Source organism: Lates calcarifer, linkage group LG15, assembly GCF_001640805.2.
Source record: "Lates calcarifer isolate ASB-BC8 linkage group LG15, TLL_Latcal_v3, whole genome shotgun sequence".
Classification (NCBI taxonomy): Eukaryota; Metazoa; Chordata; class Actinopteri; family Centropomidae; genus Lates; species Lates calcarifer.
Window position 1 is genome coordinate 8,165,816 of NC_066847.1, and position 16,945 is coordinate 8,182,760.

Consider the following 16,945-nt stretch of genomic DNA (forward strand, 5'->3'; position numbering starts at 1 on the left):
TTATATGTCCCATTTACTTATAAGGTTAGTGTCATACCAGTCCTTCTTACTTAGCTAATGTTTCTGTGAATAGGTCTCCAAAGTTCAGAAACAGAGGAAGCTAGTACTGGCTCTCACTCACTCATGCTTTCATCATATTGCATAAATTTCTTACTAGATTTCACAAGTATGACTGCCATAACCCCTACCACCATTTTTCTGAAAAACTGGAGAGAGGTCAGAGGGCTTTACTGTATTAACATATTTGCCACTCTGGACCTCATGTTGCAACAATCAAACAATTTGTGCTGGTGTCTGGGGGGAAAGGTCAGTTAATATGTGTCAGTGTGTCTATGCATGCTCAGGTAAATGAAGATTCTGGCTCTTCTGGAGTTGGAGTGAAAAAATGCTTTAACTGGCTTGTGAACTTTTCTCAGAGAGATTCTGGTGCTAAGGTTGGCAGTGTAGGTCTGTCAGTCAGTCAGTCCACCACTGAAATGTCTCAGTAATTATCGTATTGGATGGCTTGACATGGAATTCCCTCATACTGATTCCTATTGATTTTGGTGGTCCCCTTTTCCTCTAGAGCCCTCATGAAAATTAATGACATTACCATCAGCCTCAGCTTATGGCAAGTGTTAGCAAGCTAACACACTAAACTAACACACTGAATGATGTAAACATTGTAACCGGCTAAACACTGACATGCTCAAATTAGCATTGTTAGCATGCTGATGTGAGCATTTAGCTTCACAGAGAGACTCTTATTTTAGCTGAAAAGAAAACAACACAATTTCCATCTTCAACTTACCTCATGGAATTAACCAATATTCATGCTGGACTAAGCTGGAAAAAAAAACTCAGTTAAATTGCAGATACTACCCAATAGTAGTATTAGTGTTGGTGTTTTAAAAGGAGCCCATTGCAAATATTTTAGTTATGCATTTGTCATACAAGTGTGTTGGCTCACACTATGTTTTAATTAGTTTAAGAAAAACAGATGTAATTCAGTTAAAGTTTTAAGGTTTTTCCAAATGTCTTTCCAAGCAGCACCTCCATATTTTCTCAGGAATTGTGACACTACTGTGGCTTTTCATTAATAATTAATTATCCTACACTTGGCAGTATTGTCCATTTGCATCATATTATCATGGACTCAAATTGTTGGTGTCGGGGCAAGGTAGATCATATTATACTATGTTTGACAGATGTGTGGTGACTTAGAGTCATACTCATGTTTGCTTGGAGTGAAAATCCCTTTAGGCTAATATTTGAATGTCACTCAGGGCAAGAAAAAATGTTTTTGTTCACAGTGCTCAACAAGTTTTTAATACCTGCAGTTGTTATCTTTTGAGTTTTTTTGGGGAAGCAAATTCATGGCATTTTTCTAAGACACTCTTTTGCTTGCTGACTAGTACGTCAACTTGCTCAAGGAAACACAACAGATTCTGCAACGCTAACATTACTGTCTTTACACATGAACCATGTTTGTTGAAATAATATTTTTATTGCGAATAGCAATTAAAGTTATGCATCTTTACTCACAAGACACACATAACATACATATTTTTATGCATGTACTTTGATACAAAAGTTTACCTCATTATAATAAGGTATCAGATCCATGACTGCAACTACTGTTCTTCATTCAGGTGCTTTTCTATTCCATGGGCAGCTTGGCATGATACATGTATTTTTGTCATTCCCAGGCCATCAGTAGTTTGTGGAATGGTACAAAGGCACCATATCCAGGCTTGCTGCAAAGGACAGAAATTAAATTCAAATCAGATTTTAAATAAATGAACTAAACTTGTGAGGAAAATGAAAATAACAGGAAAAGTACACACCACATGTTCACACTTGTAGCCTGTTCAAGTGTAGGGTAATTATTTAGTTTCACTGCTCTGGTTTATGAAGAAAAGACTAGACTGAAGCCCAGTTTCCCACACCCACCACAAAAAGTCAAATTTGTCATTGCTGTAGGCAAATGAGTTAACATCTGAGGATCACGCCTGCTGTAATTTGAGCTTCCTAAGTTGACCTCAGCCTGAGATTTGCATATCCAGCTCTGTCACTAAGTGTACAGGATTTGCTCATGTTTGGAGGCAGTGTTTGACTGTTAAATACTTAAGGATTGTAGTATTTTGTGTATATTCACAGAAAACCTGTTATGTAATGTTATGTATTTAATTCATGCTTTAATTAAGAACAGGTGGATTGCAAAGGCCAAAAGGTAATCTGTTAATGTATTGCATAAATCTACTATGATTTATGATTGGAACAATGGAAACTTCCAAATATTTCATTTCAGAGATTTGTAAGGTTTTTATTCATTTGAATTGCCTTTTCAAAGAGGTTGTGAAATTATCACAGTCAAGTGGCAGTAAGTAGAATCCCAGTAGAACTATAAATGTCAAGTTGCATCCTGAGACACATTAAGAAGCTATATGTTGTTTTTGATCACACACAGGAAATGAGATCAGTTACCATTCAAAGTAGCTGTGTCCCCTGTGGCTGCCATCATGTAATCCATGATCAGGTGTCTGCAGCTCCACCCCAAGGTGGAGATCTGCCTCCCCCTGCAGGTGGCCCAGGAAACGAATCATCCCTGTGCTGATCCGTCCAGACGGCAGCATGATCCTGACCCGATGACCTAGCTGCAGGTCCATGGGGGAATGGGGAACAAAAACCCGGTGAGGCCCTTGGGATGTCCTCCATGATCTCACACTGAAGGAACAGACAGCTCAGTCAGTAATACAACAAAGGCTGAGACAACTATGTTCAATTATATTGATTAGTACTTACTTATTGGTCCTTATTTTGTTATAGATAACTTAAATTTTGATATAAAATAGTATTAAAAATAAGTAATGTTTACTAAATCTGTAAACCAATACAGAAATACACTTATATAGTTTTTTGTAGACAGTTAGATCAGAGGATTGGTCACCTCTGCTCAGTAAACACAGCTGGCCACAGGTTAGCTTGACTTAGTTGGACTATTTCTTGCCTGGGAGCAGACTCTAAGATGCAGCTCAGTCTGGTTTATACACTTAACATAAAACAACAACAATTTTTTTTTTAATTTTTTTTTTTTGTATGAATTAAACAAAAGAGATAAAAAATAATTAGTGAGCTTTAGAAGTACTGGTAGATGGATTTTGTTACCTTTGGACAGAACCAGTCTAGCTGTTTATCCCTTTTTCCAATCTTTGTGCTAAGTTAAGTCAACCAGCTGCTGCTTGTAGCTTCATATTTGCCATACAGAGATGCCATACCTAGTGGCTGAAGAAGAAGAGGAGGCAGATCTTGAGCTCTTTGCTGATGATGAGCCAAACTGGCTACTTGACAAGCTACTTGCATAGGTGTCACATCTTGATGACGCCTCAGACCCTCTGAGTTGGTACATATGCCTTGAGAGACCACCTGTTCATTAGAAAATAGCACTCAACATCATTATTACATTCAAAGGGTTGCATATATAAAAACTTCTAAATCTAAGTCATTTACTTGAGCACTCCTCAAGCATTTCTCCATTGTCTACTCCTGACTCTCCCTGGTCGTCACAGCCGACCGCTTTCACCAACACCCCAGCCTCACAGGACAGCTGAGGAGAAGGAGGCAAGCTGTCATTAATTAAGTCATAAACACAACCTCCACCATACCCACGCACACATTCACAAACACACCTGATTACATAGCTCTTCCTGTTTTCTTCGCAGCTCTGCAAATCTCCTTTCCCATGATGCTCTCTCACTGGCAATCCTAGTCTTGAGTGACACAATCTCTTTCTCAGTTTTGGTCAGTCTTTTATGAAGGGCAGTTGTACGGTCAGGGCTACCTGGTATGGCTGTAATCCCTTTACTTTCAAAACCTGACAAGCAAAGTCAAATATGATCATAACATTATATCTCTACTTATAATGGAGATATGTAAAGTATTTTTACAGTGAATGAAAATATTCTGGATAAAAACAGCTTGTGATAGCTGATGTACATGATATGCAGACTTCTATTCCATGATAACAGTTAATTTTCATTTGCATAAATGCCCCAGCCACTCTGAGTGGAATAAAATCAGTTAAATAAAGTGTATTTAATTGGAAGTAAAGATTTTATCAGCCAGTTTTCATCACTAATTTTTGAGATCCTTACCCACAGGTTGCTTCAGCTGTCGGCTAGTCTGTTCTGTAGTGTGTTGTTCCCTTGGCAAGAATTTGATTGCATTGTATGGGCATATCTGCAAGGTAAATAAATAGTAAATAAATTATCAGTGCAATATTCAAATTTCAAAACAAACGACAGATTTCTAAGAATGTGTACTCACCCAAAGGAACCTGCAGGTGCACAGTATCCCCTTGAATGTCCATGTAAACACAGTCCACAGGATATAAGCCATCATGTTGAGGCATGTTTTTCCCTCCTCATTTTGGTATTCTGACTAGAGAACAAATGGCAGCTAATAAAGGGATGAAGTAGTATGGCTGAAATTATATTGGATTTTTACATTAAAGTGTATTCATGACTGTGGTTTTAATACATTGTGTTCTAATGAGTCCAAATGATCAGGTGTAGGCTGCTAAAGAAAATAGGCAATGTTGTCTGTGGGTGGATGGTGCCAAGTTGTGATCTCATACACAAACACACATAAGAAAATCTTACTATTGGAAACTGTACAGACAGAGCTGGACACTGACCTTTGCCAGATGATCATCTGTAGACAGGGAGGAAATAAACCCATGTGAGGTCATAAGAAAATGATGGCACCCATTCCTGCTCAATGGGCCTCTGTCCTAGTCCATGGTGAATGCTAATGTGGTGCACAGAGCTCAGTGACCTGTTGCTATGCACCAAGTCTGTATGAACAGTGCTGCTGACGACTACTGGGTAGGTAAATCTCTCCTAAGCCTCTTAGTCATGCAGTTACACAGTCCAGTTGCATCCAGGCTGCTTAATTTGGTCTACTGAGCCTTAACTATAAACAATGTGAATCAGGCTCCCCATGCAGTGCTGCTGGGGGAAGGAGGATTCAGTTTCAGCATCCATCTGCTGTGTCTGTCTTTCAACACATTCGACTATAAGGGCCGAGGAAGTGTTAAAGAAATGATAAACTGTAAAGTTGCTTGTACTTCTTAGAACGGACACTACTATAAACTATACAACAAACTATATTTGTTTTGAAATCAAACCACTACCAACCACTATCAGGTTAAAGTGCTAACTTATTACATACTTAAATGTGACAGCATCATATATATACACTCACCCAGCACTGTATTAGGAACACCTGTAGACCTGCTTACTTGTGCAATTATCTAATCAGTCAATAATGTGGCAGCAGTGCAGTGTCATGTACATAAAGGTCAGGAGCTTCAGTTATCAGTCTAATCCATAGACCCAACCTACCTTGTGTCCAAGTCCAAGCCAGTGGTGGTGGGGTAATGGTCTGGGGAATGTTGAAAAAAACCTGTGTGTCCTACCTCGTAGGATCATATTTACATTAATCCATCCATCTGCCGTTGTTTTATCTTTCTGTGTATGGACATTGTGCCTTTTGTTCAGTATTACCTCCATGCAATGCAAATCTTAAATCCAGCTATATATTCCTAATGTGGTTTTGGACATCATCAACTTCCTCAAAAAATGTTAGAAAGCTCTGAGGAACTGAGAAAATGGCACTGAACATGGAACAGAACAGAAGTGAAAATGAAAGTTTTGTTAATTTTATGGCAATCACACACTGTATAGTACATTACATAGCACCACATTTAAACCTCTGGAATATTTTACAAATATTAAATGGCAAACAAAGTTTTAGTGCTGTGGATACAAAGTTCTGTGAGTCAAACAGACCTCCCCCTCCCCCCCTTAGTCTGTGCATATTACTTTTCTATGGAGGGCACTGGTCAGAAACAGCGTTGAAGAGCTGTTTGTTCACCCAAAACCATTGCATCATATTTCTCACACGCAGGAAATTGAGCATGAAATGGGGCTGCATTTTTTCCCAGTTGATTATTCTATTGATTATACAGCGCAAGAGTGTTTGGTTTCAAAGTAAAGCTTGGCATTCAAGTGAAATGTGAGTCTACAGGTTATAGCTACATGGTTTGCTGTATATGAAAAGGTGTATAAACGTTTACATGGTAAGCTTCTGTTTATTGTGTTGCGTACATCAATAGTCTGCTTTCAGTGACAGAAAAACAGTATTGTTTTTACACACATCATGCACCTACACACAAATAACCAAATAGTAAAACTAGTTTCCCACCTTCAGACAATAACAGTGATGTCTCAGTTATCTAGTTTTCTCTCTCATTTGACTATGACTTTGTAGCATCAACATTGTACTGTCTGATGAAGTATGTTTTTGGAATGCAAATGTGTGGAATTATTTAAATGGAGATATAGCAGGTCACTGTATAATCAGTTTTGGGATTTTTCCAGTCTAGAATACACAAAGATACATGGCTGAGATACTTTATACAGTGGCTCACTCTAAATACACAACCGTGTGCATGTTAATGTGTTTGTAAGCATATGTGAGAATGTACAGTATAAAGTATACCTGAGCACTGAGAAAGAATTCTGCTCGCTGTCTCATATTGAAATGATTGGTCCACATTCGTTCAAGTCGTACATTGAAAGAGTTATTGGTAAAATAAACAACTTAACCAACAGAGATGTTGGAGATTTATAGACAGAGGTAGTCATATCAAGAATTGTACAATTTTACAGTTTGTCAGCGAAAAGCAAGAACTAAAAAAAAAAAAAACCCAGTCTTAAAAGATGGTTGGACATTGTAAAGTGATGGAAAACCTCACAAGTTTTCCAGCTTTATGGTTTGCTACTGTAGTAAATTTAAGTGTGCTGGATCAACCCAAGAGCTTCTGCACTGGTACACCAGTTCAACAGAGCTGTTCAACAATTGATTACCTGTTCCAAATGATTTCCACTTCAGCAGTTTATTGACTGTGACAGATGGTTTAATAGTCAAATAATGCATCCAATGCATAGTCAATTTCAGGAGAGAACTTCAGGCAATATCACATACAGATAAACTTGATGCAGCAAACAAAGGGAGAGAGTGTTCAGGCCCTGATCCAGGCCTCTTATCAATGTAGTTTTCCTGCCTTCCTGAGACTAAACAGGAAGTAGGGTTTTCAACAGCTACTGTGTGTTGCAGCCCTGCTGGTCCTGCTCACATGTTCCTGCTTGGCCTGAAGACTACATTAGGATGATGTCCCAAAAACAAAAATGACTTTTCTAGGCTGTGGGGAAGTTTAACAAATGTAAAACTTTTATGTATTAAAAAATCATAATAGGAAAAAGTCATTTTTTGGGCCACAGAGGGATTTTTTAAATGTGAGTGGCCACAAGGAAAAATTGGCAGAACAGCTTTATCAAATTATCTTAATGCATCAGTGATAATGTCTCACAACAACTGGTGAAAGTGACACCGGTTGGAGCTAAAGACATGAAGTTTGAAAATAAAAAGAATTTGGAATTGGAATTTTTGCCTCACTAGTAAAAACAATGATGCCCGGGTGATGCTGACTGAGTCCTCTGGATACATAGTCTTTACTCCATTATGTAGTAAGTTTAATGTAGCATAACAGTATAATATAACGTTACAAATACACCTCATAGCCAGAATTGATTTACCCCCTAATTTCTTTTTTTTTTTCTTAAATAACCCCCAACTCCTATGTATCTTCAGCAGTGTAAAGACAATACTTTGAAATATTAACACAACAAATTTCATGTGTTTCATGCAGCTGCCATGAAGAAAGGAAGGACTTCTGTCACCCGAATAGTGCAACTGCCTTTTGTGTTGTGCCCAAGAATTCTACATTCTTTAGGGCCACAAAGAGGTAATTGTAGTCTGTGGGGGCTTTATGGCTGGCAGAGAGTGGGGGTCTGATTTCACATTGTGCTGAACAGAAACCAGGAGGTTCCCTATACTATCAGCTCACAGGGTACTGAAATCTCACCTGTACTCTGATGGCCAGCAAAGGCTTAATCCACTGAGTTATTTTAGTAAAACTGTAATTACTGGGTGTAAAGTTTTATTTAACCTTCTTCAAAGCAACCTAACACTGCTACACATTGTAATGTAATATCTACTTTTATGTTAAATTCACACACAAGAAAATTGTATTAAAAGATATTTTGATAGCTGATTGTAGAAAAGATATTTAAAGTATTTGTTTACCTGTTAATGTAAATGAGTTTTGCTAAATATTGTGTTTTTTTATGGAGGATACTTTGTTGCAATTGCACTTGACTAGCATGTTTAAATTAAGCATTTAATTTGTTGACCATTTTCAGGTCAACATCAAAATTCAAAACCATTCATAATGGTACAATTATGAAACATTTCTACAAATATTGCTATAATTTCATCTGATCTATTCTAAAATCCTAATCTAAACTTCATTTTTTTTTTTTTTCCTTTCCAGGAATCATTACCATGTCAGTCCTGGGGCATCTTTAGACCCACCCAGCAACAGAAGGCCTTTAGTCTCCTCCTCTCACAATAGTATAGATGTGCAGGTGAGAGTTTCCACTTATTACGTTGCCTCAGTGTTGTCAGCAGGAAGCAAAGGGGGGAGGTGAGAGGGAGCAACAGAGAAAGAAAACGCCAGGGAGAGAGAGCTCATTTACTTCAACGACAGCTGACAAAAAACCCTGCAGAGTGCACCTCAGGTGAGTGGACTTTAATAGAAACATCACTGATTTTAACGGATGACTTTTGTGAGCATAATTTAAACTCAGCTAAACAGAGCTTTGATGTTGGTGCGCTGGGAATCACAAGGTGATGCAGCTCAACAATGGTGTTATCCCACTGTAGCCAGTGAATGAGACACCTGGGGAATGTTGTTATATCTGTTATGTTTTGGCATTTCTGTAACAAATGTTATTTTATGTGTGCATTATTAATATGTTATATAATCAATAGGTCAATAGTTAACAGTTATTTTTGATATATATGAATGAATTTGTCTAATTTATATCTGTGTTATTCCATTTTTCAGTCTCAAAAACGATTAACTGTGATATATCCTTAAAATAAATCCATTTTGGTTGATCATAAAATTATCCACAAAACATTTTCAGGTTTTGTTTGTAGCATCTCCTCCTCTCTCAAAACATACAGACACCATTTATCCACATTACAGAAAAGTCAGAAAAAATAGTCTGTTAGGAAGATAATGCCTTTTCTGAAATTGCTTACTATTCAAGTCCTTGGAGTCAATGCATGCTTAACTTAACTTATACAATGTGATGAAAGTGTCAGGAGTACCACAGGAGGGGGTGATTTGCATGAGGATTCAGCATCTGAACATAACTACTAAATATGAAAACTAAATATCCTTTAGAAATCTAAACTTTACTTTGTCCAATTTGACTGAGCATTTAGATCTGGATGCCAAAATGGCTTGTGTTGTCACTCAGTTTCCAGGGTGTAGAGCCCTTAGGAGGCCATGCCGGGATCCAAGGGAGAGAGGAAAAAAACAAGCCAGGGTGCATAGCAGTTCTTCCCAGGGGACTGATAGAGGAACAAACACATTTTAATTGTGTTCACTGATATAACATTGCAAACAGAGACACTTATGATATACATGTGTGCCACTACACCAAGCTGATCTTAGCAGGAATGACCTCATGAGGGGGGTGACTATTAGTAAAAATTGCTTATCATGCTCAAACTTCAAATGTTTTGTTGTAGGTGCAACTGATAGAAACTATGCATAAAAATCTGGGGAAAAAAAGCTGAATTGCAGCTTTAAATCTCACATTTGTCAATTTCTTGTATTGTGACTCAGCCAAACAATTGCGAGATCAGTTTCACCAGAACAATTAGAGGATTGTAAAGAGAGGAGACCACAGATGACTTAGCTCCCACAGATCAAACGAACTGCCCAGGTGGGTTACAAGGAATGAGCACGGCTGCACGACCTATTAGCATGGGTAAATAGTTTGAATTGTGCCCACATTGCTGTTCATCATAAAGATCTTTTGTCAACACACAAATTAACTTTGTTATTGCTCAGTTTGTTCTGCTAGCAGAGATTGTTATGTCATTATGTCTGCACAAAACCTTGTGGACATTAAAAGGAGAACATCCTGCAGCTGTCCGTCCATGTTAATTGTATATTTTACCTTTCCCTTTTCCAGAATTTTGATAGATGTCATTTAATTACAGGCTGGACAAAGAGCTCTCTCCCTTTCTGCTAATGTGATAATGGCCTCTACCAGTCTGGCAAAAGACACAGGTATGAGTGTGTTTGCTTATTTAAAATCACTGTCAGCGGTCACATACGTGTTTACTGTCAGAGGTACATTGTAGTCTGCTATGTTGGTCTGCTATATCAACCAACCTTGCATGTCAAGTTGCATAAGTCAGTTTTATTTATATAGTCCAAATTTGTCTAGAAGTCTGTGCAGCACACAAGATCCTCTAGACCCAAAATTCAGAAAAAAGAGAAAGAAAAAAGAAAAAGAGGATAAAATTACAAATCCTTAAAATAAGAATGACAATATTAGGTCTGTAAAAGCACAGGAATATTTTGTCTTCTTTTGAAGAGTGACTTGCATATATTGCATTGGAGGTTTTGTTGAAAACACACTTCAACAGGCCATATGGCTAATAAGTGATAAAAATCTAATCTAACCATGTTTTCTGCCTAGTGACATGGTTGATATTTCACATTAATTCAGTATAATGTAAAGTGTACAACTTCTGCCATGTACATAATGTATTAGATGATGAAACTTGTAAATAGTCCTTGGCACAAGAAAAAACTGCAGGCACAACCATGGAAATTCTGGGACTCCATCACCACTGTCCCAAAAGCAAAGATCTCATATTGTAACTCTCTCGCGAATAAAAAGATGACATATGCATGTTGGCATGGTTACTCTGCACCAGTGCTGCCCGTGTGGCCACACACTAACACAAGAATGCATGCTTATGCTTACATAAGCATATATGCCAAAACCTCTAATGCTTAATTTAATTTGCTACTTTTCTTCATATGGTACACTGTGGGGAACAAGACTAAGAGTCTACAGCCATGGTAATGACTGTGGCTGCATTTAGGCACAGTGGTGCTTTTGGCTAAACGTTGACATTAGCACATGCTAATGTGCTAACATGCTCACAAATACAATGTCATCATGCAGATGGACCAAAGACAGACAGACAGACATTCCCACTGACAGACATTGCCATCCCTTGAACCATACCAACCTGATATGAGTCATCCAGTTCACTCCAAAGCCACAACCATTTTAAGAAATTATTGTTTTTTTGTTTTAGCTAACTAACTAATGGAGGACAAATGCATTTTTGCTGATATTATGAAAAGTGCCAAGCTAAGCTAAATAACTGCAATATAATAATAATTTCACATATTTTAGTTTCCATACAGTAAAATACATATTTTCCTTCAATGTTTCCCAAATGCCAGGCTTCACAGGTAGGCCTATGCTGCGCCTCCTCCTATTAGGACTACTTCTGCCAGCAGTATTAGTGTCAGGCCAAATAACCACCCCTGGAACAACCACAGCAGCTTCTACCACCCCGTCCCCCACAACCACCACCACCACCTCCGGAACAACTGCAGCCTCTACCACCCCGTCACCCACAACCACCACCACCACCTCCGGAACAACGGCAGCCTCTACCAGCCTGCCCCCCATCACCACCACTGGGGGCACAACAACCAGCCAGGCTTCATCCTCTACCACTTCTGGAGCTGCAGCAACCTCAACCACCACCCAGTCAGCCACCACTACAGGTACTGCAATCACCACCACCACCCAGTCATCCTCTACCACCACCTCTGGAGGCTCAGTATCCACCACAACCACTCCATCTCCCACAACTACTCCTACCTCTGGAGGCACAACAAGCACCATTACTGCTCAGTCACCTAATACCAACACTCAGTCATCCTCCACCACCACCTCTGGAGGCTCAGTATCCACCACAACCATTCAGTCTCCCACATCTACTACCACCTCTGGAGGCACAGCAAGCACCACCACCGCTCAATCATCCAACACCAACACTCAGTCATCCTCCACCACCACCTCTGGAGGCTCAGTATCCACCACAACCATTCAGTCTCCCACATCTACTACCACCTCTGGAGGCACAGCAAGCACCACCACCGCTCAATCATCCAACACCAACACTCAGTCATCCTCCACCACCACCTCTGGAGGCTCAGTATCCACCACAACCATTCAGTCTCCCACATCTACTACCACCTCTGGAGGCACAGCAAGCACCACCACCGCTCAATCATCCAACACCAACACTCAGTCATCCTCCACCACCACCTCTGGAGGCTCAGTATCCACCACAACCATTCAGTCTCCCACATCTACTACCACCTCTGGAGGCACAGCAAGCACCACCACCACCGCTCAACCATCCAACACCAACACTCAGTCATCCTCCACCACCACCTCTAGAGGCTCAGTATCCACCACAACAATTCAGTCTCCCACATCTACTACCACCTCTGGAGGCACAGCAAGCACCACCACCGCTCAGTCATCCAATACCAACACTCAGTCATCCTCCACCACCACCTCTGGAGGCTCAGTATCCACCACAACCATCCAGTCTCCCACAACAACTGCCACCTCAGGAGGCACAGCAAGCACCACCACCACCGCTCAACCATCCAACACCAACACTCAGTCATCCTCCACCACCACCTCTGGAGGCACAGTAATCACGCCTACCACTCAGTTCCCCACAACCACCAGTAAAACAATCACTGTCAGTTCTGCATTTTCAACTTCCATTGACCTAATTCAGCGCTACTAATTCAGAAACCACCTCTGCCTCCTCTGCAGCTGGCTCAACAGCCATGACCATGTCCAGCACCACCACGATGACCTCAGGTGGAACCAGTTCATCTACCTTAACCTCAATGATGTCCACCAGCCAGTCACCAAACACCACTGGTATTTTTTTTTTTTTTTTCACTAAATAATAAGATGTTTTAGTTGATTTTCCAGTCTTTGTTATCCAATGTGAAGGTGAAAAGAAAACAATTTCACATACAATTGATTCTCGGTTTTTCCCTATCCTTGTTCACAACATCCATCTTTTTGCCACAGGTGACATGAATGTAACCACAACATTAAATCCTGTCACAGTGAGTATGGCAAGTCCACCCTATTATAGAGAAGTGTTGTTTTGCTGTATTTGCGTCTTTCCTTTATCAATCCTTCATCTTCCTCCCTTTAGTCTCTCATTGTCATCATGTACCTTTCATCTCTCTCAAACACAGATATACTGCCCCTCATTCATGTGTAACTACTCAGACTGCTACAGAATGTACAACAGTCAGAATACCACTTCGTGTGTTGCTGGTTCCGCCTGTCAGGTAGGGAGGCAAATGACACTGACAAAACATTTTTAACCATCTAACAAAACTATATGGTGAACTGTGAAATTAAAACATGTCTACTAATGTGTCATTCTGCATTGTATCAGCTGTTTAAGCAGACAGACATGTCCTACACTGTTGGCTGCAGCGCTTCTTGTGCTAGTGACTGTGTCAACGCCTCTCAGACCAACTGCTCTGTGAACTGCTGCCGTTCTACTGGCTGCCTCAGGGGCAGCTTTGAATCCATGATGATGACAACAACCACAGGTAAAACAGATCCATCTGTCACATCTTTAATCTTCCAATTTCATGACTCTCATAATCATTTGATCTGTTTTATCATTTGTTTTATTACATCTTAGGAATCAGGGCTGCATGTTAACATTTGTGCACTTTTAGTCTTAAGGTTGCAATTTCTAAAACAATTTTACTCTTTCCTTTATACGACTACAGCAATACCGACCACAACCACAACAACAACGACAACAACAACAACAGCCGTACCAGTCAGTACAATTCCAGCCACCACTCCAGCAAATAATGTAAGGACAAACTACTACATATGTGAGTGTGTGCTGATATGTTAATGGACGTATACAGTACGGGTGAGCAGAAGGCTAGCTGTGTGTATCATTAAATTCTGTTCATTCTGTCTCCTCTTAGTCACCTCTTTGTGGCTGACTGCTGACAACTGTCAGTGCTTGTCAAAGTTCAAGCCAGTTCTAGTGTGAGATTAGTACCCTTTCTCCTGTATTGATCTTTTTTTTCTTTTTCCAGGGAAACAAATGCTATCAAGGTGTATGCACTGGCCCAACTTGCTACACAGATTTTAAAACAAAACTCGAAACATGCTCCTCCTCACAGCCACACTGTCAGGTGAGAAATGCAGAAAATAATGACAAGATGCTCCAAATTCCACAACTTCCACAACACAAATGTCACCAACATCTATAATGTTCATATAATACAGTTCTAGTAACTTTAAACACTGAATTTCTAAACATAAGGTTTATCAAAATGTTTAACCCTCTGGAGTCGAGGTTCATTTTTGTTATTATTTGCTGTCTTTAAATGCATTATTTATGTCTTTGTTTAGCACCTTTATCTGTCCTTACCCCACTTGCATTGTAGTCTTTTTTCAGCACAAGCTCAGCTATAGTTCTGGGTTTAAAAAAAAAAGTTTTACTGTTGATACACACATATACAACATAAAAGGGAAAGAAAAAAATATATTAGAGTCTAATTACATCTAACGTGATTCAGTTCAGTTCAATTCCTCCCGCTTATTCCGGAACCGGGTTGCAGTGGCAACAGGCTAAGCAAGGCATTCCAGACGTCCCTCTCCCCGGCAACGTCTTCCAGCTCTTCCTGGGGGATTCCAAGGCGTTCCCAGGCTAGAAGAGATATATAGTCTCTCCAATGCAGCCTGGATCTACCCCGGGGTCTCCTCCCAGTTGAGCATGCCCGGAAGATCTCCAAAGTGATTTTACTCCAAATTGTTTTTTTCATCTAAAGTCTATATATGCCACTGCTGAAATGATTAATTATTCACAGTTTCACAGTTTCTTTCAAAAAATGTTTTTATGGTCTACAGATATTAATGAGATACTGTGCCAAAGCCCCAAATAAAGTTACATTAAATTAAAGTTACGTCACTTCAGATAAAAATTCTCAGTGTATTTACAGATGAACAGACAGACTCCAGAGGGTTTTAAGCAATATTTAAATATCTCAGTCTCTTATTTAGATTTTTAACCTGTCATAGGCCCTGCATTGCTCTTTCTCACTCACTGTTGCCTTTGCAGCTTAAAAAGGAGACTCTCCAAGATTCCAATATCCAGTGGACAGCAGGTTGCACCACCAACTGTTCTGGCCAAACCCCATGCAAGGCCAGTACAAACCCTCCATGTCATCTAGAGTGCTGCAACGCCACTTCGACCCCCTGCCTTTGGTTGAATGGTACACTGAATGTCCCCTCTTTTGCCACAAGAGGTCCTTATCTTCACACAGAATTGATTGCTTGCTTACTTTGCTTGTTTGCCATCATGTTAATGCTGTGAGTATGAGCTTGCTCAGCTCCAGTGTGGATTGTTAGGTAACCAGAGCTTTGTGTAACTCCCAGTCCCTTCAGCAATAAAGCTTAGCTGTGCAGAGGTTAACACTACTTTATTTACACCCATTTATCTCAGTGATATTCATATGTGATTGTATTGTATATATGTATGGAATTATGTAAAGCTTCATTTATAATATTAATATTTTGGTTTTTATTGAAACTTCCCAATCATGTTTTATTTCTGTTTCAAGACCAATGAAAATGGCTTTGAACAGTATTTCTAAATGAAAAAATACATCAACTTCAGGAATGAGGTGTTGTCTTCATAATCAACAAAATAATATATTAAAACAAAATGAAGTTTTAAGAAATTATTTTAAATTCACTAAACACCTTGTAATTTGTTTTAGCCATGACCTTGCCCATAATTGTGGTTGCATTCAAGTGCTGTCTTCTTAAAGAAATCCAAAAACAGCCTTTGCTTGTGAACTTCCCACTTTCAACTGATTGAAGACAAAATTCTAATTTTGGATGGGTATGTGAGCCTAAACACAACATTTCTGTTAACATGATTATAAAATGTTTTATTACCTAAACCTCTCCACAGATTATCATCTCTTCAAGCCATCATGAGAATAACACAGCTATGACTCTATATGCACTTTATAAAATACAAATGTTGAGCTGTTACAGGGTGTTGTGAAGGTTTCCTGGGGCATTTCTGTAGATGTAATTATAACGAAATGTGCAATTCTGTACTTTTGGCTCCTTTTTGTCCAATATTTTTGTGAATCGTGAGTTGGATGTTTATGTGGTTTACAAAGTATATTTTTTGGTATAATGGTGTCATGTAAATGTTAAATTGAAAGTAGTGTCATTTTATTGTAGTTTTTATGTCCTGTAAAATATGATTATGCCTGAAGAAATAAATCTAAATGTCTTTGCCATATTTGCAAAGGGCCCACAACAATTCTAGTGGGATTATTTCAATCACATCAGCCACAACATCAAAACCACTGAAAAGTGAATAACTTTGATTATTTTCTTACAGTACAATGTTCTGCTGGGGAACCTTGAGTCCTGACATTGATCTGGATGTTACTTTGACATGTATCACCCACCTAAACATTGTTGCAGACAAGGAACACCCCCCATGGCAACAGCACTCCCTAATGGCAGGGGCCTCCCCATAGTAGGACAATGCTCCCACTACATCACAAAACCTGCTTAGAAATGTCACAACAAACACAACAAAGAGCCCAGGGTGTTGACCTGGCCTCCAAACTCCCCAGATCCCAATCTGATCCATACTGAATACTATGGGTACTTTAAGTACATTTCTGTTAAGTATGAATTTGAATGTTGCACTTTTACTTCACTTGAGTGTTTTACCATTATTGTATTGCCATCCAGTGAAGGATCGGATTCTTCCACCACTGCCAGAGAACTGATGTGAACAGATCCTATAGACAGATACAACTGCTGGTCTTACAGCA

At 39.4% G+C, this 16,945-nt stretch overlaps 2 protein-coding genes across 2 annotated transcripts; one reads left to right on the forward strand and one right to left on the reverse strand.

Moving 5' to 3' along the window:
* Positions 1-1,486: 1,486 nt before the first annotated feature.
* Positions 1,487-4,896, reverse strand: LOC108898203 (uncharacterized). Its single transcript, XM_018698120.2, has 8 exons — positions 4,676-4,896; positions 4,306-4,419; positions 4,134-4,218; positions 3,669-3,853; positions 3,490-3,586; positions 3,258-3,405; positions 2,467-2,706; positions 1,487-1,736 (listed from the first exon to the last, which is right to left on the reverse strand). The coding sequence occupies exons 1-8, from the start codon at positions 4,727-4,729 to the stop codon at positions 1,679-1,681; spliced, it is 981 nt and encodes a 326-aa protein (XP_018553636.1). The 5' UTR covers positions 4,730-4,896; the 3' UTR covers positions 1,487-1,678.
* A 3,550-nt stretch (positions 4,897-8,446) lies between these two features.
* Positions 8,447-16,408, forward strand: LOC108898745 (mucin-21). The gene is made up of 10 exons (XM_018698771.2): positions 8,447-8,684; positions 10,186-10,255; positions 11,453-12,763; positions 12,855-12,965; positions 13,122-13,159; positions 13,295-13,390; positions 13,501-13,660; positions 13,847-13,935; positions 14,171-14,269; positions 15,199-16,408. The coding sequence occupies exons 2-10, from the start codon at positions 10,225-10,227 to the stop codon at positions 15,451-15,453; spliced, it is 2,190 nt and encodes a 729-aa protein (XP_018554287.1). The 5' UTR covers positions 8,447-8,684; positions 10,186-10,224; the 3' UTR covers positions 15,454-16,408.
* Positions 16,409-16,945: the final 537 nt, after the last annotated feature.

What these genes read in the sequence shown, in the direction of transcription:
- LOC108898203 (XM_018698120.2), bottom strand. Translation starts at nt 4,729, where the DNA reads ATGACCTCACATGGGTTTATTTCCTCCCTGTCTACAGATGATCATCTG. An exon ending in ACAGCTGAAGCAACCTGTGG is followed by an intron (nt 3,854 to 4,133) that starts GTAAGGATCTCA and finishes TTTGCTTGTCAG; the next exon opens with GTTTTGAAAGTAAAGGGATT. An exon ending in TCTTCTTCTTCAGCCACTAG is followed by an intron (nt 2,707 to 3,257) that starts GTATGGCATCTC and finishes CTGTTCCTTCAG; the next exon opens with TGTGAGATCATGGAGGACAT.
- LOC108898745 (XM_018698771.2), top strand. Translation starts at nt 10,225, where the DNA reads ATGGCCTCTACCAGTCTGGCAAAAGACACAG. An exon ending in CAGTCTGGCAAAAGACACAG is followed by an intron (nt 10,256 to 11,452) that starts GTATGAGTGTGT and finishes CCCAAATGCCAG; the next exon opens with GCTTCACAGGTAGGCCTATG. An exon ending in TTGCTGGTTCCGCCTGTCAG is followed by an intron (nt 13,391 to 13,500) that starts GTAGGGAGGCAA and finishes GCATTGTATCAG; the next exon opens with CTGTTTAAGCAGACAGACAT.